At 43.5% G+C, this 24,675-nt stretch overlaps 2 protein-coding genes across 2 annotated transcripts in view; both read left to right on the top strand.

Moving 5' to 3' along the window:
- The window catches only part of LOC116974418, a 271,724-nt gene that overhangs the window by 182,753 nt on the left and 64,296 nt on the right, over positions 1–24,675 (top strand). Inside the window, exon 5 of the mRNA XM_033022844.1 lies at positions 18,765–18,971. Within this exon, the coding sequence (XP_032878735.1) occupies positions 18,765–18,971 (207 nt within the window). The remainder of the gene's footprint in view (positions 1–18,764; positions 18,972–24,675) is intronic.
- On the top strand, positions 22,433–22,844 carry LOC116974422 (cytochrome b-c1 complex subunit 9-like). The gene has a single exon (XM_033022846.1). The coding sequence runs from the start codon at positions 22,450–22,452 to the stop codon at positions 22,639–22,641; it is 192 nt and encodes a 63-aa protein (XP_032878737.1). The 5' UTR covers positions 22,433–22,449; the 3' UTR covers positions 22,642–22,844.

The raw sequence follows: 24,675 nt of genomic DNA on the forward strand, positions 1-24,675 counted from the left end.
TTACAGCAGTGCTTTGGCAGGATAGATTGGAGGGCTCGTCTTGGGAGGCTATTTGGGTGGAACTGAGAAATGGGAAAGGTGTAGCAACACTTATAGACCGCCTAATGGGGAGCGAGAATTGGAAGAGCAAATATGTAAGGAGATAGCAGATGTTAGTAATAAGCACAAGGTGATTGTGGGAGATTTCAATTTTCCACACATAGACTGGGAAACACATTCTGTAAAAGGGCGGGATGGTTTGGAGTTTGTAAAATGTGTGCAGGATAGTTTTTTGCAGCAATCCATAGAGGTACATACTAGAGAAGGGGCAGTGCTGGACCTCCTGTTAGGAAATGAGACAGGTCAGTTGACGGAGGTATGTGTTGGGGACCACTTTGGGTGCAGTGGTCACAATACCATTAGTTTCAATATAATTATGGAGAAGGTCAGAACTGGATCAAGGGTTGAGATTTTTGATTGGAGAAAGGCTAACTTTGAGGAGATGCGAAAGGATTTAAAAGGAGTGAATTGGGACATTTTGTTTTATGGGAAGAATGTAGTAGAGAAATGGAGGACATTTATAGGTGACATTTTAAGAGTACAAAATCTTTATGTCCCTGTTCGGCTGAAAGGAAAGAGTAATAATTGACGTGGATAAGCTTTTTCCATTGAGAGTAGGGAAGATTCAAACAAGAGGACATGATTTGAGAATTAAGGAACAAAGGTTTAGGGGCAACATGAGGGGGAACTTCTTTACTCAGAGAGTGGTAGCTGTGTGGAATGAGCTTCCAGTGGAAGTGGTGAAGGCAGGTTCGTTTTGATCATTTAAAAATAAATTGGATAGGTATATGGACAGGAAAGGAATGGAGGGTTATGGTCTGAGTGCAGGTAGATGGGACTAGGTGAGAGTAAGGTGTTCGGCACGGACTAGAAGGGCCGAGATGGCCTGTTTCCGTGCTGTAATTGTTATATGGTTATTCAATCAATGCCTATGCACAGCAAAGTAGGAGCTCTGTAGTGACTTGGAGAAATTAAGCAAATGCATGCTTTAGAGTTTGCTGAATGCTTAAAAGTAAAATTTAAAGCAAAACTAGAACAAAAATCTAAATCTCCTTCCCAGACAGTTTACTTCCATGACATTTCTGTTTCCCTTTATTTGGCAGACTGCTACTTGGAGTTTACACTGCTGTTTCATTTACCATTAATTTACTGTGTGTTGTGATGGTTATGTCTAGCCTTTTCTTTTTGAAAGAGAGCAAGAAAACTAAGTGAATGTTAAGTAGAAACATTAGAGACATCCATATGAGCTGTCCTTTTTGCCCTGAATATGAAAGGCTGCTTTGCAATTACATAACATTCGGTGGTTTGAGTACTTGTGTGCATACTCTTTGCTTTCAGTGGACATTTATCATTGTCTTCAATAGCATTCTTACTTTTCCAAATAATTTCCTTCTCATACGTTTCCCTGAGCAACATGCTATAGAGGTTATATTTATCAAAATCACCTGTCATGATTTCTCTTGACCAGCTCTACTTGGGGGATTTCATTATAAACATTCCTTATTGCCATCTTCTCCAGTGAAAGTTCCAGGTTTGTTTTGATGAGAACATTTCTGAGAGCCATTCAGTTCTAACAGTATTTTTAATGTTTTGGGGATTTGGTCATCTTAAATTGTTCTTGAAAAGGTGACAGGTGCTTTGTGAACCTCTGTAGTACTTCCACTGAATGTACTCCAATTGTACAGTTGAGAGAGTTCTAAGGATTAAATGCAATGTCGATGAAGGAATAACATATATTTCCAAGTCAGGATGGTGTGTGACTTAGAGTGGTGGTATACCTGCTGCCCTAACACTAAAGGTTGCTGTCTCAGTGAAAGAATGTAGCACTTCATGGAGATGGTACATACAGCAATCGATGTGTACTGATAGTGGAGAGAATTAATGTTCAGGGTGGTGACTGCAAAACCAATTATACGTGTTGCTTTGCCCTGTATAGTGTAAACTTGCTTGAGGATTTTTGGAGCTCAACTCATCCAAGCAAACTGAGAGTATTCTGCTTTCCTCATGACAAGTAAGAATGTAATTATTCTGTTTGGGACATATGACAATAAAATATTGGAGATGATTCACTCACATGGGATACCCAGCCTCAGATATAGCTGTACTATTCATCTGGCTGGTGCAGTTGTCTATTTCTAAATGAACTCTACCTCCCTTTAAGGGATTATTTTATTTTTTATTGAATAACCATATAACAATTACAGCACGGAAACAGGCCATCTCGGCCCTTCTAGTCCGTGCCGAACACGTATTGTCCCCTAGTCCCATCTAGCTGCACTCAGACCATAACCCTCCATTCCTTTCTCGTCCATATAACTATCCAATTTATTTTTAAATGATAAAATCGAACCTACCTCCATCACCTTCACTGGAAGCTCATTCCACACAGCTACCACTCTCTGAGTAAAGAAGTTCCCCCTCATGTTACCCCTAAACTTCTGTCCCTTAATTCTCAAGTCATGTCCTCTTGTTTGAATCTTCCCTACTCTCAGTGGGAAAAGCTTATCCACGTCAACTCTGTCTATCCCTCTCATCATTTTAAAGACCTCTATCAAGTCCCCCCTTAACCTTCTGCGCTCCAAAGAATAAAGACCTAACTTGTTCAACCTTTCTCTGTAACTTAGTTGCTGAAACCCAGGCAACATTCTAGTAAATCTCCTCTGTACTCTCTCTATTTTGTTGACACCCTTCCTATAATTAGGCGACCAAAATTGTACACCATACTCCAGAATTGGCCTCACCAATGCCTTGTACAATTTTAACATTACATCCCAACTTCTATACTCAATGCTCTGATTTATAAAGGCCAGCACACCAAAAGCTTTCTTTACCACCCTATCTACATGAGATTCCACCTTCAGGGAACTGTGCACAATTATTCCTAAAACCCTCTGTTCAACTGCATTCCTCAATTCACTACCATTTACCATGTATTTCCTATTTTGATTTGTCCTGCCAAGATGTAGCACCTCACACTTATCAGCAATAAACTAAAATGCAGCAGATAGTTGTCAGAAAACATGCAGAGTTATCAAAAACCTAAATGCAAGTTTATTTTTGGGCTCACAGAAATAGCACTATTCCTTTTAAATTGAAGGACTATTTTTAGAAAATGAACAGATGACACCAGGGATAAGAACAGCTGTTCTGCCACAAACTCTAGATTATGACTTAAACACAGCTTGAATAGCCTGAACGGTCAAATAACCAAACCAATCATAACTCCTAATGTTCTCCTTTCAAGCTGTTTTTAATATTATATAACAACTTATTTTTCTTGTATCACTCTCTGGGTTCTGCACCATTCCCAACTAGAAGAAGAGGCAGGCAGCCCTAACTGCAGACTTCTCTTGAACCTGACTGAGTTGACTGAAACAAGATTTAGAAGAACAGCTCGCAATGAATCGTGAATAGTTTTTTTCTTTATGGGGAAAATCAAGCGTTTGTGGCACAAATATTGATCATGTGTGGAGATTACTAGTGTGGACATAAAAATATTAGGATCTTACTGATTGAGGAGTAGTGCACCATATTTATTGAACACTGGACTAAGTGGGACCCGTTGGGTCCCAGCTTCACACGGGAGGGCTGGTCCCCCAACGCAATATTCCACCTCTCCACCAATTCCAATATTGCTGGTCGGGGGCTTTCTGGAGTGCTAGCATGATGTTGAAGGCCGAAGGGACTGGTTTCCAGAGGGCTAGTATGGACATTGTGTGCCGATTCTTGGGCTGGCAGCTTCACACACACACTCACACACACACACACACACACACACACACACACACACACACACACACACACACACACACACACACACACACACACACACACACACACACATACTCACACTCACAAACACATACACACACACTCACTGACTCACACACCATATATATTGCAGTAAACTTTCTTGAATACTCACACGGCTGAGCGCGGCCTCTCCACTTTGGGGCTTCCGCAGTCAGCGGCACTTCCGTTATCAGCGTGACCTCTGCACTTACTGGAAATTACGCAATCAGCGCGACCTCTGCACTCACCGGAAATTACGCAATCAGCGAGAATTGTCCACTAAGCGGAAGTCACGAAATTTGGACTAAACAAAGTAGGACCTAATAAAGAATTTATTCCTTCCAAACACAGTCGTACCTAATAAAGAATTTATTCCTTCCAAACACAGTCAGACCTAATAAAGCATTTATTCCTTCCAAACACAGTCGGACCTAATAAAACATTGCAGTTTCAAGCTCAGGCAGGGCAGCAGGCCAAACAACTCATGGCACTGTCATTAAGGGCTAACAAGCCATTTATGTTACGCTCCAAGATGGCGGCGCTGGCTTAACAGCTGCGGCCCACCTGCAGTCCGTCTGTTTTTTTTTCTTTCTTTTTGTTCCTTGTCATGTTTTAGTTAATTTTGTTTTATTAAATTGTGTATGTGTGTGGGTGGGGTGGGAGAAACATGTTTTGGTCTCTTCCTTCGGGGGATGCGACTTTTTTTTCTGTCGTATTCCCCGTACCCGTCTCCGTCTGCGCCGAGGCCTAATGGCGGAGATGGTGGCCTCGGTGCTGTGGCGGAGACCCGACTCGGCCCCGGAGCTGTGGCGGCGGGAGCAGCGGCAGCGGAGACCCGACTCGGCCCCGGAGCTGTGGCGGTGGGAGCAGCGGCAGCGGAGACCCGACTCGGCTCTGGAGCTGTAGCGGCGGCAGCAGCGGCAGCGGAGACCCGACTCGGCCCCGAAGCTGTGGCGGCGGCAGTGGCAGCGGCAGCGGAGACCCGACTCGGCCCCGAAGCTGTGGCGGAGGCAGCGGAGACCCGACTCGGTCCCGAAGCTGTGGCGGCGGCAGTGGCAGCGGCAGCGGAGACCCGACTTGGCCCCGAAGCTGTGGCGGCGGCAGCGGCAGCGGAGACCCGACTCGGCCCCGGAGCTGTGGCGGCGGCAGCAGCAGCAGCGGAGACCCGACTTGGCCCCGAAGCTGTGGCGGAGGCAGCGGAGACCCGACTCGGCCCCGAAGCTGTGGCGGAGGCAGCAGCAGCGGAGTTTGAACCGTCGCCTCGGCGCAGAGGGAGATCAAAGAGGGAAGAGACAGAGACTTTAAGATTTTGCCTTCCACCACAGTGAGGAGGTGTTTGGTGAACTCACTGTGGTGGATGTTAAATTTGTGTTGATTGTGTGTTTTTGTCTATTTTAATTATATGTATGACTGCAGGGAAACGAAATTTCATTCAGACCGGAAGGTCTGAATGACAATAAACGAATCTAATCTAATCTAATCTAATCTAATTTATTGCAAGTACATTGCAGACACACAGTTCAGTTGATTCACAGCTTAGAATGAGAGTCGTGGCCTCTCCCTCGCGACATTGCAGAGTGACTGAGTCACGTCCAGGCAGCCGGGGTTTTATAGTCCTGCCTCCCCCCCCCGGAAGGAGCGTACCTTCATCACAGTGATTGGCAGGCCAGAGGATCTCAAGTTTTTTTTTTAAACACTCATAACTTTTTTATTTTTCATCGATGGGAAGAATCCTCGGGGCCTGCTCAGCAGAGGAGGACTGTGAGTAAGATGGCCAAAAATCATAGCGATATATGGCAGCGTGTATTCTAAAATCAATATACAGCGCAGATAGGAAGTGGTCAAGATGAAACTTTTAATTATATAGATTTGTGTCAAATGGACTGCTAGCAGAATAAAATGGCATTAAATTAGTAGTTATGAATGTATAAACATATGCCAGAAATCAATCAAAAGAATGGCACATGAGAACTTCAGGGCCAAATATCCGAACCTCAGGAAATGTTGGAATTAACAGCAATTCTATACCTCTTCTTAGGACATGTCCTAGGGGTTGTGAATGTTAGTTTAAAGCCTTTGTGTATGAGGGTAGAGTTTTCTAAATCATGGGTTCCATTTTGTTGTATATTTGGGATGCAAGTGCAAGCCCAGGCGACAGCATAAAGCTACTCTCATAATTTCAGTGTTATGCTTGTGCACATTATATATGGATCTTATTACACATTCTCTTTGTTTGGATGTAGCTTTGGCATCCAAGCCAAGTTGGTCCAAAACCTCCCTGTCTGTCTGTTTTTGCAATAATGAGGTCCGTAGCAAATGTCTAAGCAGTTTTGAGGCATAATTCTCACAAATATATTGCTGATAAGAATGTTTAATTGTTCTATGTACCACAACATGGAACAACAAAATGTGTAAGAAAGAACTGCAGATGCAGCTTTAAACCGAAGATAGACACAAAAAGCTGGAGTAATTTAGCGGGACAGGCAGGATCTCTGGAGAGAAGAAATGGGTGACGTTTCGGGTCGAGACCCTTCTTCAGACTGGTTAGGGATGTGGGAAATGAGAGATATAGACGGTGATGTGGAGAGTTAAGGAATAATAAATGAAAGATATGCAAAAAAGTAATGATGATAAAGGAAACAGGTCATGGTAGGCTGTTTGTAGGGTGAAAATGAGAATTCTTTCTTGTTGCAGCTTTACAGACACATTGAACAAGCACGTCACAAAGAACAAATATATAATAAATTTTCACTGTACTTATTTTGGAAATTCTGAATAAATCTGCTTGTGGGAAACATCTACAGATGTCATCAAAGGGATTGTAATTTAAATTTTGATTAAAGTCAGTATTAGGATGGTCAGACAATCCGAACAGTGAAATACGTGTATAATAAAATTAAATCGATTTGAGTGAGTGAGTGATATATAATTTATATGCTTTTCCTTCAGGCCAATGATAGCTCCTTTCATGTGCTGGCCAATTAACATTCTAAAGTGGGTGTGTAAATTTTTTAACAAAAAGCAGAATGTGTGACATAACTATAGATCATTGAGGTTTTTGAATATGTGCATGCGCTTAAAATCTACATTCAATGTATGAATTCCTACTGCTGTCTCAGTCTTGCCTGAATTTACACTTCTTGGATAAATTCAATATTTTTATCAATAATTAATATTTTAATCATCTTTACGTAATTAATGTTACATTCCCATGGAATGTAACCTTTCTGATCCTGCCAGGTCCAGCCTAGAGCAGCCTTGTACCCAAAGTACAAAAATGCCATCTAAAGCCAATATTACCTGGCATGAAGCTGGTTTTGGTTACCTTCCAGAACTCTCTGCTGTGAGAGGTAGCAACCTTCCAACAACCATTGTGGTTGGTATTGTGATTTTTGGATCTGCACTCAGATAAATTCTAAAGGCAACTTGAATATAAAGGCACTTTCTGGAAAATCCCCCTTTTCAAATGTTCATCCCTTCCTTCCTTCTCTTGTCAGTCCACCAAAAAGCTGCAACCAGGTGTTTCGCCCTGATGATGACAAGGTTGCCCACAGGCCTCGGATACTGACATTTCAAAGTATTGCAGAGCCCTTTAGTAGTTTTAAGTGGTGAAAGCATTATTTAAATGTGTGAATTATCTTCTCTATTACATTTGGTGTGGCAGTATGATTTTATTCAAATGCATGGTAGCTACTGCATGTGTGTGAATGTGAAGCAGAATCACGAGCATGCCTTCATCAGCTGTCTTAATTCAGTGGCAACTCTTTTATTTGGTACAGTGATTCAAATGTTGCTGTCATATTGCAATGCCACGAATAAACCTATGATTATTGCAGCTAAGATAGTGTGCATTGATTTGCTTGATGTTGAATATATAGAATTAGTAAACAACAGTTCTGTTATGGAATCGTGCAAACTAAACTTAAGTTTATTGTCATATCCACAAGCACAGTGAGGTACAGCTACAATGAAAATCTTGCTTGTTGATAATGCCTTTAAAACAATATGTGCAACTATTACCAAATTGCACTGTGGGAAGCCTGTAACCATGGCAAAGCTCAAATTTCTCCAAGTCTCATGGTCTCTGCCTAGGGATTAAGAAGTTGGCTTTCTGAGGAGAGAGAACATGTGTGATTTCCCTTAGGCTTTTGAAAGTTGTTCCAAATATTTCCAGCTCCACTTTGGAAGAAAGTTATTACCACAATTACCCTAACAACTGCTAGTCATTTTGGAAGATTGCATTTATTGTTGCGGCAAGTGGGCAGACTGGGTAAAGACATCTTTATGGAAATGTTAGTAACATTGTGTGTTACTCATTGCTGAGGTTCAGAGAGCAAATTATTTTTGTAGAAGCCTGAAGTTAAGATGAAGCTCAGCAGTACTTGGCACAGGAATGGATCATAACAATATATTTAATCATTGGAGGCACAGCTAATAGAGTTGCCGCACAGCTCCAGCAACCTGGGTTCAATCCTGACCTCTAGAAACATAGAAAAATAGAAAAATAAGTGCAGGAGTAGGCCATTCTGCCTTTTGAGTCAGCACTGCCATTCAATATGATAATGGCTGCTCAGTACCCCGTTCCTGCTTTTTCCCCATATCCCTTGATTCCTTTAGCCCTTAGGGCTAAATCTCTCTTGAAAATAAACAGTGAATTGGCCTCCACTGCCATCTGTGGCAGAGAATTCCACAGATTCACAACTCTCTGGGTGAAAACGTTTTTCCTCATCTCAGTCCTAAATGGCCTACCCCTTATTCTTAAACTGTGACCCCTGGTTCTGGACTCCCCCAACATTGAGAATATTTTTTCTGCATCTACCCTGTCCAATCCTTTAAGAATTTTATGTGTTTCTATGAGATCACCTCTCATCCTTCTAAATTCCAGTGAATATAAGCCCAGTCGACCATTCTTTCATCATATGTCAGTCCCGCCATCTCGGGAATTAACCTGGTGAACCCACACTGCACTCCCTCAATAGCAAGAATGTCCTTCCTCAAATTAGGAGACCAAAATTGCACACAATACTTTAGGTTTGGTCGCACCAGGGCCCTGTACCACTGCAGTAAGATCTGCTTGTTCCTAAACTCAAATCCTCTCACAATGAAGGCCAACATGCCATTAGCTTTCTTCACTGCCTGCTGTACCTGCATGCTTACTTTCAGTGACTGATGTACAAGCACACCCAGGCTTCGTTGCACCTCTCCTTTTCCTAATCAGACACCATTCAGATAATAATCTGCCTTCCTGTTCTTGCCACCAAAGTGGATAACCTCACATTTATCTACATTATACAGCATCTGCCATGCATCTGCCCATTCACCCAACCTAGCCAAGTCACCCTGCAGCCTCAAAGCATCCTCTTCGCGGCTCACACTGCCACCCAGTTTTGTTAAATTCACAAACTTGGAGATGTTACATTTAATTCCCTCGTCTAAATCGTTAATATATATTGTAAATAACTGGGGTCCCAGCACCGAGCCTTGCGGCACCCCACTAATCACTGCCTGTCATTCTGAAAAGGACTCGTTAATTCCTATTCTTTGCTTCTTGTCTGCCAACCAGTTCTCAATCCATGTCAATACCCACCCCCAATACCCCCATAGTACTGAATATGTGGAGCTTGCATGTTGTCACTGTGACCATGTGGATTTTGTCCAGTTGCACCAATCCCAAAGGCGTGCAGATTAATAACTCAATTGACCACTGTAAATTGTCTAGTGTATGTGAATGGTAAAATTTTAGGTAGTTTATAGGAATGTGTAGAGAATGATGTGGGATTTGTGTAAATTGCTGAATCGATGACATTGGCTTGCTGGTCTCTATGAACACTGATGATGGGTGGTGTGTGCACTGAGGATTGCTGTGAGGGAGAATAAGTGGCAAGGGAGGCCGCTTGCTACTGAATACATGTTCAGACATGTTTCTTTAATGTAGGATATTAGCTGGAGCATTGAGTCCGAAAGTTGCAGCGCTGGCATCAGATCACTGTTGCATCATGGTCATGTGCTATTAATAGAATGATCTTACTGCCCTGTATGGATCTGTTGGGAATGCAGAAAAAAACATACTAACTTTGCCATTTAGCACAACTAGCACCACAAATATGCTCACAATGTAGATCCCATGTTGATATCTCACACTTCTGAAACAACGAACGCAACAGAGAACAGTTTCATTCCCATGAGCTCATAATCTAAGAACGTATTTCAGGCCTTTGATTCATCACTATTTTACTTTAATTAGCTGTGGTGCCTGCAGCTAATTTGTTAGCAAGCCTCATTAATTGCTTTAGACTGAAGTAGAGAAAATAACAACAAAGGGAAGTACATAATTAGAAAATACCCTGCAAACTGACTGTTCAATTAACATTTATCAGTCATTCATTTCATCAAATTCTAGCCAGGTGTTTAAAATGAGAATCAGCTGTGGCTCATCTCTGAATCGGAAGGCTGTGGGTATGAGTTCTATTCCAGAATCAGAATCAGAATCAGAATGTTGATATTCCCAGTACAATGCTGAGGAAGTGCTTGATTTTCAAATGAATTGTTAAACCAAGGCCCATCAGGTAAATGTAAAAGATCCTAACATTATTTTTAAGATCTAAGGAGATGCTTGAGTTACACTTCTTTGTCATGGTAATATTTAACCATCATAAAACATTGCTAAAATGAATTATGCAGTTCTCCCATTCCAATTTGTGGGAAATTGCATTCTGGAAATTTGCTGCCATGCTACTCCATTACAACAGTGACTGCTTTTCATGAGAGCTTCATTGACTGTAAAACACTCTTGAGATATTGAAAAACCACAGAAGTTGCTCTGTTTAAATTTTTTTTAAATCATTTATTCCATAATTCTGTCCAACCATTGTTTATTTCCCTCCACGGTTGTGTTGATTCACGTTTTTCTCTCACATCGGTTGTTTCGACAATAATCGACCAGGCACTGGGGTCACTTTAAACGTACGTTTATTGAGCAGGAGTCTCCACACAGGTTTAACAACCTAGCAAAGAGTCAAGCTGACTGCCCTTAATTGCAAAGCTATTTATATGTTAATGCCACCGTTTAGCACCTCCCACATTCCCCCCGATCAAAGAACCGACACGTACAAAGAATACAGGAAACCAAGTAGGTACATATAAGGAGATGATAGAGGAACCACACATAATCTCAGACCAGTACATCCCTTAGTCTTCCTGGCAAATTGTGTATTCCTCAATCTTGTCAGACTGGGCCTGTGATCCTTTATTCATGACTACGCAGTAACTGCAAGACATTGTGTATTCCCTCCTTACAGCCTGTTCCAGCAAGCCTGGTCAGCAGCCATCTTATGTCCTTTGTTTCAGTCTACCTGGCCAACCATTTTGTCTTACAGAACAATCTTATAGCATTGATTCAGAATTTCTATTCATCATTCCCCCCTTTTTGCCATTCTTATGGCAACACTCATAGTCCATTTAAAAGTCCCATTCGCCGAATCTCGTAACCTTCTAGTTCCCTGGCCAAGGCTTCTTGGACCGTCCGACCCTTGTCCCCCAATTCTCCTTCCTCACTCACTTCATCGTTGTCGCTGTCGTTGGGGAATGGTAACAGTTTCTCCTGCTCACGCTGTAAGATCATCATTCGTACAGAATTTTTAGTTTCCTCGGGGGTGGTCCCCAAGCCCAATAAGGCCACCATTAATCGGGCTATGATACATTTCACAATGGCAATCCCCACAAATAAGCAAGTAACTACTATAAATTCCCAAATCCCCCATCCCTGGTGTTCATTCATTCCATCCAAAAAGGTGGTAATCTCTTTCTGGTGATGTGTGATGTTGCTAGTCCTGTCTTGAACCCCCATCATACATTTCCCTTTTATGATGGTACAGGTCCCCCCTTCTCTAGCCAATAAGTAATCGAGCGCATATCTATTTTGTAGGGAAAACATCCTCATTTCGGCCATCTGGGTTTTTACTGCCTCCAAGGCTCCAGTTGTTGCATTGCCTAGAATTGTCAGGCCGCAAACAAGGTAATTTCGGTTCTTGGCTGCTTCACCTCCACCCAATCCTCCCATGGTTAGCATGCTTAATAATCCCCATCCGATGGCATGTCCGTGGGTAGCTCCCCTGACCCCTGGATTTCTCCATTGCGCGCAAAACTCGGCTGACACTGTCCTTCGACGAACCCGAGCCATGGGTCTAGTCCATTGCTCGGGACAAGGTACCGTGGTTGGCACCAATGCTCCAACTGCCACGTTCTTGGGGAAAGGGGGTTTTAGGACATTGGTTCCTTTCCCATTAAAGAAGAAGTAATATCCTTCCTCCGTATATAATGATCCAGTACAGCCCCTTCGGGTATTAATGACTTCTCCCCCTCCAGACCAGTCCCTCCATGCTTCACCGATCCCATTGCTATAACTGGGGATTGGCAGGTGATGGGATCCTACTGTCAGATGGGTCCCGTTAGCCCATCCACACAACAACTGAAATCCAGCATTTACAGGGATACAGTCCTTAGACACCTTACATTGAACTCCATTATAGGTAAGGTTACATGTGGAGCCGTGAACGGGCCCTTGCAGAGCGCAAGTGAGGTTATTTTTAACATTTATGACTATACACCCGTGTCCTTGGTTACTAAAACAATTTTCATATTGCCTGTTGTCATTATTGGTGGTGAAGTTACATGGCCTAGCTGGTGCTCTTGACGCCATCCTAGATCCATTATAGCAATTGTCGTAGGAGTGATTATTGTTCTTAGGTAGCGGTAAGCAGTTGGCCGGTGGAGCAAGAAGCATATCATAGTCGATGCTGACGGGCTTGACAGGGACCATTTCTTTTCCCTGGCACTTCACCAATCGTTCGGTTCTGCCCCATGCAGGGGATGGGGTAAACAGGGAGGTAACTGATGTCATTTGTGGATAACAAACCACCTGCCCCTTCCCGAATAGCTCGTTGTGTGCCTGGATGAATAAATTGGAGTCTTCTCGTTCCCCTCTCTTTCCTCGTTCGTTCCGTCCATGTTCAGGCTTTGTCCATTTCCAGCCAAAACCGATTAACCCTGCAGTGGTCACCACACATATTAATGCCACAAAGACCCTCATCTTAGCGATTTATTTTGTATCTGTGAAGACAAGGGAGGGAAAAAGAAAAGAACGTGAGGGCCGTTATCCGAACTGATGGTGTTTGGAACCCCAAAGCGAGGAACAACCTGCCGTAATAAAATAGACACCACCGTAGCAGTGCAATCAGTGGTTGGAAAGGCTTCAATCCATCTAGAAAACACATCAACAATAACAAGTACATGTTTATAACACTGACACTTAGGCAAATCAATAAAATCCATCGGTAAGGTTTCACACGGAGCAGTAGGTAATGGAGTACGACCCGTCTGGCAGACAACTCCTTTACCAGGGTTGTGTGTCGCACAGGTGAGGCACCGTGCACTAGTTTGGGCTGCCAAAACCTTAAGTCGAGGATGCCACCATGCCTGTAAGAGAGCATCTACTAGCAAGGTGGCCCCACAGTGAGTGGCTAGATGTAGGCAATCAATGACCCAGGTCGCTAACTGGTCTGTCATACAGGTCTGTCCGGCCGGCGTGAGCCACAATCCGGAACCAGCCTTCTGACAGCCCAGCTGCTCCCATTCCATTATAACATTAGCAGAGGCGTCCCCCTGTAAGAGCAATACATCATTTATGGTTGGCATAGGTTTCTCAGATTCAGACGAGCCCATATAAAGGCTTTTCACCTGCCTCATCATACTACCCACCACTTTAAATCTACCGCGTGAAGCACACTTAGCCGCTTCGTCAGCCAACCTGTTACCGATTTGGACCGGGGAATCTCCTGTCGTGTGGGCTGCACATTTAATTACGGCTACCGCAGAGGGCAGGAGGATAGCATTCAACAGGTCAGAGACCAGGATCTGATTGGCAATCTTATGGCCCGTCGCGGTAAGGAATCCCCTGTTTTTCCATAACTGTCCGAAATCGTGAACGACTCCAAATGCGTATCGGGAGTCGGTGTAAATATTGACGGAGTGCCCCTCTGCAAGGACACAGGTTCGGGTGAGGGCAAACAACTCGGCCTGCTGAGCTGAAAACTGTGGGTCAAAACTGCCACAATCCAGCAAGGTTCCATCTTGCTTAACTACCGCAAAGCCTGACAGACAGCGTCCCTGCTCGTTGATGGACGAACTTCCATCGGTATAGAGGATCAAATCTGGAGAGGCTAGAGGTTGATCGCTAAGGTCAGGGCGCGGACTGGTATCCGCGAGAATAGCCTCCAAGCAGTTATGGTCGCATGGAGCGAGGGGGTCAGGAGGAGAACAGAGAAACGCAGCGGGGTTGATAATAGTGCAGTGCCGGAACTATAGCTTGGGATTATTCAACAGGTAGATCTCATATTTATTTTGTCTGGCTGAGGTCAAATGCTGGGTCTGGAGTTGTCCCAGTAGGGCGGTCACAGAGTGGGAGGATTATACGGTAGTGTCCTGCTGGAGAGTCAGGTTGGCTGCCGACTGAAGACTATTGTATACCGCTGTCAGAATCTGTGTACAATGGGGATACCCCAGTGCCACAGGGTCTAACTTGGATGAATAATACGCCACTGGTCGATGCTTATCCCCATGCAGCTGGGTCAAAACCGCAGTGGCACATTCGCCCAGGACGGTACAATAGAGCTGAAAAGGTCTATCATACAGGGGTCGCCCCAGCGCAGGAGCCTTCTGCAGGGCCTCTCGTAGATTATTGAACGCTGTCAAGGCTTCACCTGACAATACAAAGGTACTTTCCTCGCTGGTGTAAGGGATCAGGTGCTTTATGTCCAGGGCCACATTCAGAATCCACTGACGGCAGTAGTTGATCATTCCCAGCCACTGTCACATTCCCCTGGCTGACGTGGGGGGTGCTGTTCTGTAAATGGGGTCAGTGCGGCTCTTGTCCAAGCGACGGCCTTCTGCTGAGATTATGACTCCGAGGAATTTCACCTCCTTTTGTCCGACGTACTTTGGAGGGGGACACAACGTACCCCAATGTCTTTACAAAGTTCAACAACAAAATTATAGGTTCCCTATTCTGCTCCTCCGTTTCACTGGCCACTAAAAGGTCATCGACGTACTGGATCAATGCAGACCCCTCAGGTAACTGCAGGTTTTGTAATTGCTGTTGCAGACAACGAGAAAATAGGGTCGGTGAGTTTACAAAGCCCTGTGGCAATCTGGTCACATGTATACTGTGGGAGAGCGATTGAGTTCGCCGCTGTGCCACATTCTTTCTGGCTTTGGTCCAGGGGTTCAGCTTAGTTCTACCTCCCACGGAATCAGTGGATTGTGGGGCACCAGGTGAGTACGGAGGGGGTCGGCCTGCGGGGGGGGGGCACTAGGGATAACTGTCTTCCCGGTGGTCTCCCCTGAATGGGACCGTCTTCTGGGGTTCAGCGAGGGTATGGGAGATTTGGAAACTGGTATCTGTGAAGGACAAGTTTTAATCTTGGATCGGGTAGCGGGAATTGAAGGAGCAGATACTGGACTGGCAATGGGATGCGGCTGGTTCAGCGGGGGTGCTCCACGGACTCCCCAATGATAATCCTCTACCTCCTCCTCGTCGTCACCTCCCAAATCTATGCCAGCCACCGACTTACGTAAGTCTTTATCTATCTTGGCCTTATTTTGTCTCTCTCTCTGCTGACGATCCTTACTTTCCTTTGCATGCCTGCATTCTTGTTTTAATACTGTCACTGACTTCTCCTGACCCCCCTCGGTCAGGGGTATTCCTAGTTTCAAGGCATTACTCTGCCAACTGGCCGTTAAAGACCGTGCCTTTTCTTTGTTACAATGATCGATCCACAACTGAATGGCCTTTTTATATATATATTTTTTATCCGTTCTCCATATTACACTTTGGGCCCTTGATAACACACCCATATCCTTGGAACCCTCTTCAGGCCATTCATCCTTCCCCAGTTTATGAATGAGTCCTCCCGACATACGCCTAAAGGTCTCCTCCATTTCTGGATGCAAGAAACATAGCTGATGTAATGGCCGGTCTGGGTGACCACTGGTGTCCATACCATTACCCATTTTTAAACATACTATTACACACAATATTTCAGGGTTAACCGTGAGTCCTTGGTTCCGCCGTATCTCATTCGGTCACTTCAATTCCTGACCTTCGCGTGGAGGATTTCCTCTCTTAACAACCAGTCTAAGGCGGACTTTCTGTGAGATACGGAGGTACCTTGGTCTCGGTTAACACTCAATACTTGTTAACCCTTTCAGGGTTAACCTAGAGTCCTTGGTTCCGCCGTATCTCACTCAGTCACTTTGAAGTGGACTTTCTGTGAGATATGGGGGTACCTTGGTCTCAGTTAACATCTCAATACTAGTTAACTTTATTACACAAATATCACAACAAAATTTCAGGGTTAACCGTGAGTCCTTGGTTCCGCCGTATCTCACTCGGCCACTTTAAAACGGACTTTCTGTGAGATACGGGGGTACCTTGGTCTCGGTTAACACTCAATACTTGTTAACTCTTTCAGGGTTAACCTAGAGTCCTTGGTTCCGCCGTATCTCACTCAGTCACTTTGAAGTGGACTTTCTGTGAGATACAGGGGTACCTTGGTCTCAGTTAACGTCTCAATACTAGTTAACTTCCTATACCCAGTGCACTCCTCTTATATACCGTCTACGGTCCCCCTCTACGGGGTGTTTTATCCGCTCGATCAGACTAGGATAATCCTCGAGACGGCCCTATCCCAGTGCTCACAACCGGAACGTTCGGATGTCGTCCCACCAACTGACGCAAGTCAGCGAATTACCCTGCTACGCCGGGATAAGAGGAAGGACCAAGAGGAGATTTAACTAAATCTACTCACTTGGCTGCGCACCCTTCACATCGATCCCGTCGCCCAGTGGATTCACTCGCCGGCTCGATCAGTCTCTGGTTGACATCCCACTTCTGACACCAAATGTTGATTCACGTTTTTCTCTCACATCGGTTGTTTCGACAATAATCGACCAGGCACCGGGGTCACTTTAAACGTACGTTTATTGAGCAGGAGTCTCCACACAGGTTTAACAACCTAGCAAAGAGTCAAGCTGACTGCCCTTAATTGCAAAGCTCTTTATATGTTAATGCCACCGTTTAGCACCTCCCACATTCCCCCGATCAAAGAACCGACACGTACGAAGAATACAGGAAACCAAGTAGGTACATATAAGGAGATGATAGAGGAACCACACATAATCTCAGATCAGTACATCCCTTAGTCTTCCTGGCAAGTTGTGTATTCCTCAATCTTGTCAGACTGGGCCTGTGATCCTTTATTCATGACTACGCAGTAACTGCAAGACATTGTGTATTCCCTCCTTACAGCCTGTTCCAGCAAGCCTGGTCAGCAGCCATCTTATGTCCTTTATTTCAGTCTACCTGGCCAACAATTTTGTCTTACAGAACAATCTTATAGCATTGATTCAGAATTTCTATTCATCAGTTGTACATTTCACACACGGCTATGATTAAACTAAAGGGGGTACAGAAAAGATTTACAGGATATTGCTAGGACTAGATAACTAGTTCTAGAGCTTGGATAGACTGTTTTCCTTGGTAGGAAGGAGGTTTATAAAATTATGAGGGTATAAATAAGATGGATTGTCTCAGTCTTTTTTCCAGGGTAGTGGAGTCTAAAACAAGAGGGTTTATGTTTAAGGTGAGAGGGGAATAATTTAAAGGAGACCTGAGGGACATGTTTTTGCACAACAGATGATGGAATGAGCTGTCAGAGAAAGGGGTTGCTACTTTGTGATTGGGCAAAGAATTTGAGTTGGTTTTGCAGAAGTCTATGTCTCCTCAAGATCCTGGTGTGTTTGGTTGCAGGACATACAATACAACAATACAATACAATTCAATTTATTGTCATTTGGACCCCTTGAGGTCCAAACGAAATGCCGTTTCTGCAGCCATACATTACAAACAAATAGACCCAAGACACAACATGATTTACATAAACATCCATCACATTGCTGTTTTATTTACGTTTTCCAGATACAGACAATCAAATTGATTTCAGAACTCCCCAGCTTGGAGCTGGAGTCTCTACAGACTGCCATGGGGACTTGCAGGTGAATTCTTTCTGTTGGGATCTGATTAATGGGTGGACAATTTTACCAGTCTCCACTCAACGAAATTCCGAAGGTATGGAAGGGAGAGAGGAAGAATGTTGCTCCAACTATTTCATCCAGGTGTTTCATGTTCATGGATGCTATTATTGAATATATTTTGAACAATAAATAAAATTGTTCTCTTCTAAAGATTCAATGAAGCACTTCAGAGCTAAGCAGAGAAATTATCTGCATGTTCTGGCCAATATTTCTCTTTAATCAAACCCATCAAAGCAGTTTTATCTAGCTATTTATCATGTTGCTTTTTGTGGAATTGTCGTGCAGTTTGCTTGCCCTATATTCCTGCATTTCAAAAACATTTAATTGGCTCTGAAGTGTTTTGGGATTCCTTTATGATATGAAGTGTACTTGACAGAATTTATGATATTTGGAGTGTGTGATAATAAAGGTAGATTATTTTGTACTCAGCTGTGCATCCATTTTGTGAAGACCTCAGAAAATTATCTAATTTCTCACTATATAATCATTAATGTGCAGTTACTTAAATTATAAACATATAATTACGTGCATTATGAAGTGATCATAGATCACTTTCAGTTATGCCATGTTTTCATATTGTTGTGATTTATTCTTTTGAGAATCTTCTAACAATAACTTCTAATGGAACGACTGACAGACTTTCAAGTGACAATGATTGATACTCGCATTCTGAAAATTTCCAATATATGGATTTCTGTTCTTTGATGCTTTGTGGATTACTTTTGAGTTTATATCAGTTCATCTTTCAGAATAAAAACATGGTTTTCTCGTTTTCTGTATTTCAGTGGAACAGAAGAAAAACACAATACCTATTGTGCAAAGATCAAGTCTACCCAAACCTGGGCACTCTGGACTTCGTCCCCCTGGTTACTCTCGATTGCCGGCAGCTAAGCTTATGGCTTTTGGATTTGTCAGAAGTTCAAGTCTGTCATCCGTATCAAGCAACCAATCAAATGACAGTGGACAGAGCGATCATTGCAAAGCAATAAATCGTAAGCTACAAATCAACATTGTTTCATTTGATCTTGAAAATGTCACCTATCTTGTCTTAAAATCTTAAAGGGTCTTTAAGGGCGCACTATGGCGCAGCAGTAGAGTTGCTTCCTTCAGTGCCAGAGACCCAGCTTCGGTCTTGATTACAGGTGCTGTATGGAGTTTGTATGTTCTCCCTGTGATCGCGTGGATTTTCTCTGGATGGTCTGGTTTCCTCCCACAGTCCAAAGACACGCGGTTTTGTAGGTTAATTGGCTTCTGTAAATTGTCCCTAGTGTGTAGGATAGTCCTAGTGTTTGGGGTGATCACTGGTTGGCACGGACTCTATGTGCCGAAAGGCCTGTATCTGCTTAAACTGTAATAAATAATCAGACTTCTGAAATACAGTGTATTCAAACCCCTTCACTTTTTCCACATTTTGAAACATTACAGCCTTATTTTTAAATGGATTAAATTCTTTTTTTTTTAAATCATCAATCTACACACAATACCCCAGAATGAAAAAGCGAAAACAGGTGTTTAGAAATTTTTGCAGGGTAATTAAAAAGAAATCACTGAATTATCACATTTACATAAGTATTCAGACCCTTTGCTATGACACTCAAAATTGAGCTTAGGTTCATCCTGTTTCCATTGATTATCCTTGAGATGTTTTTACAATTTGATTACAGCCCACCAGTGGTAAATTAAATTGGTTAGACATTATTTGGAATGGCACACACCTGTCTACATAAGGTTCCACAGTTGACTGTGCATGTCAGAGCAAAAACCAAGCCTTGAAGATGAAGGAATTGTCCGTAGACCTACGAGGCAGGATTGTGTTGAGCCATAGACCTGGGCAAGGGTATACAACAATATCTGCAGCATTGCAGGTCCCAAAGAGCACAGTGGGCTCCATAATTCTTAAATGGAAGAACTGTGGAACCACCAGGACTCTTCATAGAGCTGCCCCCCCCCGGCCAAACTGAGCAATCGGAAGAGAAGGGCCTTGGTCAGGGAGGTGACCAAGAACCCAATGGTCACTCTGACACAGCTGCAGAGTTCCTCTGTGGAGATGGGAGAAACTTCCAGAAGGACAACTATATCTGCAGCACTCCACCAATCAGGCCTTTATGGTAGAGTGCCCAGACGGAAGCCACTCTTCAGTAAAAGGCACATGACAGCCCGCTTGGAGTTTGCCAAAAGGCATGAGAAACAAGATTCTCTGGTCTGTTGAAAGCAAGATTGAACTCTTTGGCCTGAATGCCAAGCGTCACGCCTGGTGGAAACCAGGCACCGCTCGTCACCTGGCCAATACCATACCTATGGTGAAGCATGGTGGTGGCAGCATCATGCTGTGGGGATGTTTTTCAGCATCAGGAACTGGGAGGATCAAGCGAAAGATGAACGGAGCATAGTACAGAGAGATCCTTGATGAAAACCTGCTCCAGAGCTTTCTGGACCTCAGACTGGGCAGAGGTTCACCTTCCAACAGGACAACGGCCCTAAGCACAACGCAGGAGTGGCTTCGTGACAAGTTTGTGAATGTCCTTGAGTGGCCCAGCCAGAGCCCGGACTTGAACCTGATCGAAGATCTTTGGAGGGACCTGAAAATAGCTGTGCATCGACACTCCCCATCCAACCTGACAGAGCTTGAGAGGATCAGCAGAGAAGAATGGGAGAAATTGCCCAAATACAGGTGTGCCAAGCTTGTAGCGTTAGACCCAAAAAGACTTGAGGCTGTAATCCAATTTAGAATAAGGCTGTAACGTAACAAAATGTGGAAAAAATGAATGAGTCTGAATACTTTCTGAATGCACTGTAGGTAAAGTGGAAAACATTGTACAGCGGGTTATTAGTATAAAATTGAATTATTTATAGGTATACACATCTAAAATCTGATTGCTCATCTATTTAGCATTCCAAGCAAAATATTATGTTATGTTAGCCTATTAGAGACAAGTGATTTATGCAGAATTCTATAACTCATTGAAGATACTACAAACATGGATGATGCCTGCTGTACTGACAGTGTAGGATCTCGGAGACTTGGCCTGCAATTATATTAAATTCTAACTCCAGTTTCAGGCTATTGTCTATGAAGTACATTGATTAATCAAGCAAACCAAATTATACTGTTGATTAGGCATTTGTGAAGAACTGCAGAGTTCAGCACAAAAGAGCATGCATTCAAATCTGGAAGTGCAGAGATTTTATCCCTGGCAAAAAAAATTAAATCAGATTTTAAATTAAATACAACTTTAGGATGTCTAAGGTATATTGCACCTGTTATGAACTCGAATCAAAATGAGACAGCTTCAGGAAATGAGCAGCATTTTATACATTAGTGATGTCAAAGCTACAAAGGGAGGGAGAGAGAAAACGGGGAATTACAGACCAGTTAGTCTAACATCGGTAGTGGGGAAACTGCTAGAGTCAGTTATTAAAGATGGGATAGCAGCACATTTGGAAAGTGGTGAAATCATTGGACAAAGTCAGCATGGATTTACAAAAGGTAAATCATGTCTGACGAATCTTATAGAATTTTTCGAGGATGTAACTAGTAGCGTGGATAGGGGAGAACCAGTGGATGTGGTGTATCTGGACTTCCAGAAGGCTTTCGACAAGGTCCCACATAAGAGATTAGTATACAAACTTAAAGCACACGGCATTGGGGGTTCAGTATTGATGTGGATAGAGAACTGTCTGGCAAACAGGAAGCAAAGAGTAGGAGTAAACGGGTCCTTTTCACAATGGCAGGCAGTGACTAGTGGGGTACCGCAAGGCTCAGTGCTGGGACCCCAGCTATTTACAATATATATTAATGATCTGGATGAGGGAATTGAAGGCAATATCTCCAAGTTTGCGGATGACACTAAGCTGGGGGGCAGTGTTAGCTGTGAGGAGGATGCTAGGAGACTGCAAGGTGACTTGGATAGGCTGGGTGAGTGGGCAAATGTTTGGCAGATGCAGTATAATGTGGATAAATGTGAGGTTATCCATTTTGGTGGCAAAAACAGGAAAGCAGACTATTATCTAAATGGTGGCCGACTAGGAAAAGGGGAGATGCAGCGAGACCTGGGTGTCATGGTACACCAGTCATTGAAAGTGGGCATGCAGGTGCAGCAGGCAGTGAAGAAAGCGAATGGTATGTTAGCTTTCATAGCAAAAGGATTTGAGTATAGGAGCAGGGAGGTTCTACTGCAGTTGTACAGGGTCTTGGTGAGACCACACCTGGAGTATTGCGTACAGTTTTGGTCTCCAAATCTGAGGAAGGACATTATTGCCATAGAGGGAGTGCAGAGAAGGTTCACCAGACTGATTCCTGGGATGTCAGGACTGTCTTATGAAGAAAGACTGGATAGACTTGGTTTATACTCTCTAGAATTTAGGAGATTGAGAGGGGATCTTATAGAAACTTACAAAATTCTTAAGGGGTTGGACAGGCTAGATGCAGGAAGATTGCTCCCGATGTTGGGGAAATCGTTGAGCGACAAGATGGCGCTGGTGCGGAAGGTCTACAACTTGCTCTTCAAGAGGACGTCCACCTTCGCGCTCTCCATCGTGGTGGGCGCCGTCGTCTTCGAGAGGGTTTTCGACCAGGCCGGGGATATGATCTTTGAGCACATCAACCACGGGAAACTCTGGAAACACATCAAACATAATTATGAAATCAAAGAGGATGAATAAGATCATGGTGTAAGGAACATTGCACCTCCTTGGATGTTGCTTCCGTTGAACAGCCCTGCACTGACATATTTTCCACGGACTATTAATTTCATCGGATGATCTCTACAAAACCTCTTCAAGAGTGGAATATTATTGTAATTAAATTAATGTTTTTTTGCTAAGATTACTATGACAGAGATAACAAATAAATTCTATAACAATTAAAAAAAAAAAAAAAAAAAAAAAAAAAAAAGATGTTGGGGAAATCCAGGACAAGGGGTCACAGCTTAAAGATAAGGGGGAAATCCTTTAAAACCGAGGAGAAGAACTTTTTTCACACAGAAAGTGGTGAATCTCTGGAACTCTCTGCCACAGAGGGTAGTCGAGGCCAGTTCATTGGCTATATTTAAGAGGGAGTTAGATGTGGCCCTTGTGGCTAAGGGGATCGGAGGGTATGGAGAGAAGGCAGGTACGGGATACTGAGTTGGATGATCAGCCATGATCATATTGAATGGCGGTGCAGGCTCGAAGGGCCGAATGGCCTACTCCTGCACCTAATTTCTATGTTTCTATGTTTACTCTTTGATACAAAAGAGGCATTTATTTGCATTCGTAGAAAAATGCATGCATACCTAATGTGGATGTAACTTTTTTCTGCTCAGACTTGATGTTTGAAGACTGTTAATTTAATCTCTAATTTATTACAGAGAAGTGTAAAGTAATAATGTTTGCTTTAATGTGGGAAGTGAGTGCAAGTAGGTTGCTTTCAGTTTATGCACAAAGGGTACAAGTTTAAATATCCTCCTCCCTCGTGATTTTGGGAAGTTGGCCCGTGAAGGCTGTGAAGCATACCAACATTTTGTGAATCAAGTTTAACGAATAGAGGGGGGAAGGAGAGGACAGGAATGATTTCCATCTGGGCATTTTCAAGGTTGGCTGGCATTCAGCTGAAATATGCAATAGGCTATTTGATTAATTCATTCCATTAATTATCAGATGTGACACCACAATCCTTTTAAAATTAAATGTTGCCTTTTCCCCATTATTTTCAATATACTTATTTATATCTCGCTTTTAAATATTTTGGTTGATCTTGAATCCAGCTCATATTCTATTATCAGAGGAATTTATCCTTTGGTTTGGTCCTCATTGCAAAAGGGTTGGACTTTAAAAATGGGGAGTTTCTGACTGTAATTGCTCAGGAATTTGGTTCTTCTTCGAGTCCGTTGCAATCTCAGATGTCGTTCTGCCAGTATCTGGCGCAGGTCACAGCTGGTCGGGTCGGTTCAGCCAGGTCCTGGGGGCTGCACTGGGGGGCGTCGTCACACTCCAGTAGGTGGGACATTGTCTGTACTGCTCCACAGCTGCATGTGTCTTCTGCCTGGTAGTTCCATGCTTTCATAAGTGCTTTACACCTCCCCTGCTCCACTCGTAATCTGTTGAGGGTCTTCCAGGTTGGCCATGGGAGGTCGTGCCCGCTGGCGAGGCATTCAGTCGGAGTGATTCCTCTCTCCATCCAGTCGTGGGCTCGTGTGTTGAGCTGAGGAATTTGGTGAGACATCACCTGAAATACTGTGAACAGTTTTGGTCCCCTTACCTAACAAAAGTTGCAGTAGCATTGGAGGTGGTGCAAAGTAGATTCACCAAATTGGTTTACAAAAAAACCAGATGGTTTACAAAAAAATACACAAAGTGCTGGAGTAAGAGCGAGACAGGCAGCATCTCTGGAGAACATTAGGTGATGTTTTGTGTTGGGACTTTTCTTCCAGTCTGATTGTAGTGGGGAGAGAAAGCTGGAAGAGAGGTGGTGGACAGTACAAACCCTGGTGTTAGGTGAATACAGGTGTATCTACTCACGTTTTCGGGTCAGGACCTTTCTACAGATGGATTGGAGTAGGGGAGAGACTGAGCTGCTGATATTGTTAATGTTGTGTCTGATTGTAGCGGGGAGAGAAAGCTGGAAGAGAGGTGGTGGACAGTACAAACCCTGGTGTTAGGTGAATACAGGTGTATCTACTCACCTGTATCCACTTGTCACTTTCCAGGCTTTGCCCT

This window comes from Amblyraja radiata, chromosome 6, assembly GCF_010909765.2.
Source record: "Amblyraja radiata isolate CabotCenter1 chromosome 6, sAmbRad1.1.pri, whole genome shotgun sequence".
Classification (NCBI taxonomy): domain Eukaryota; kingdom Metazoa; phylum Chordata; class Chondrichthyes; order Rajiformes; family Rajidae; genus Amblyraja; species Amblyraja radiata.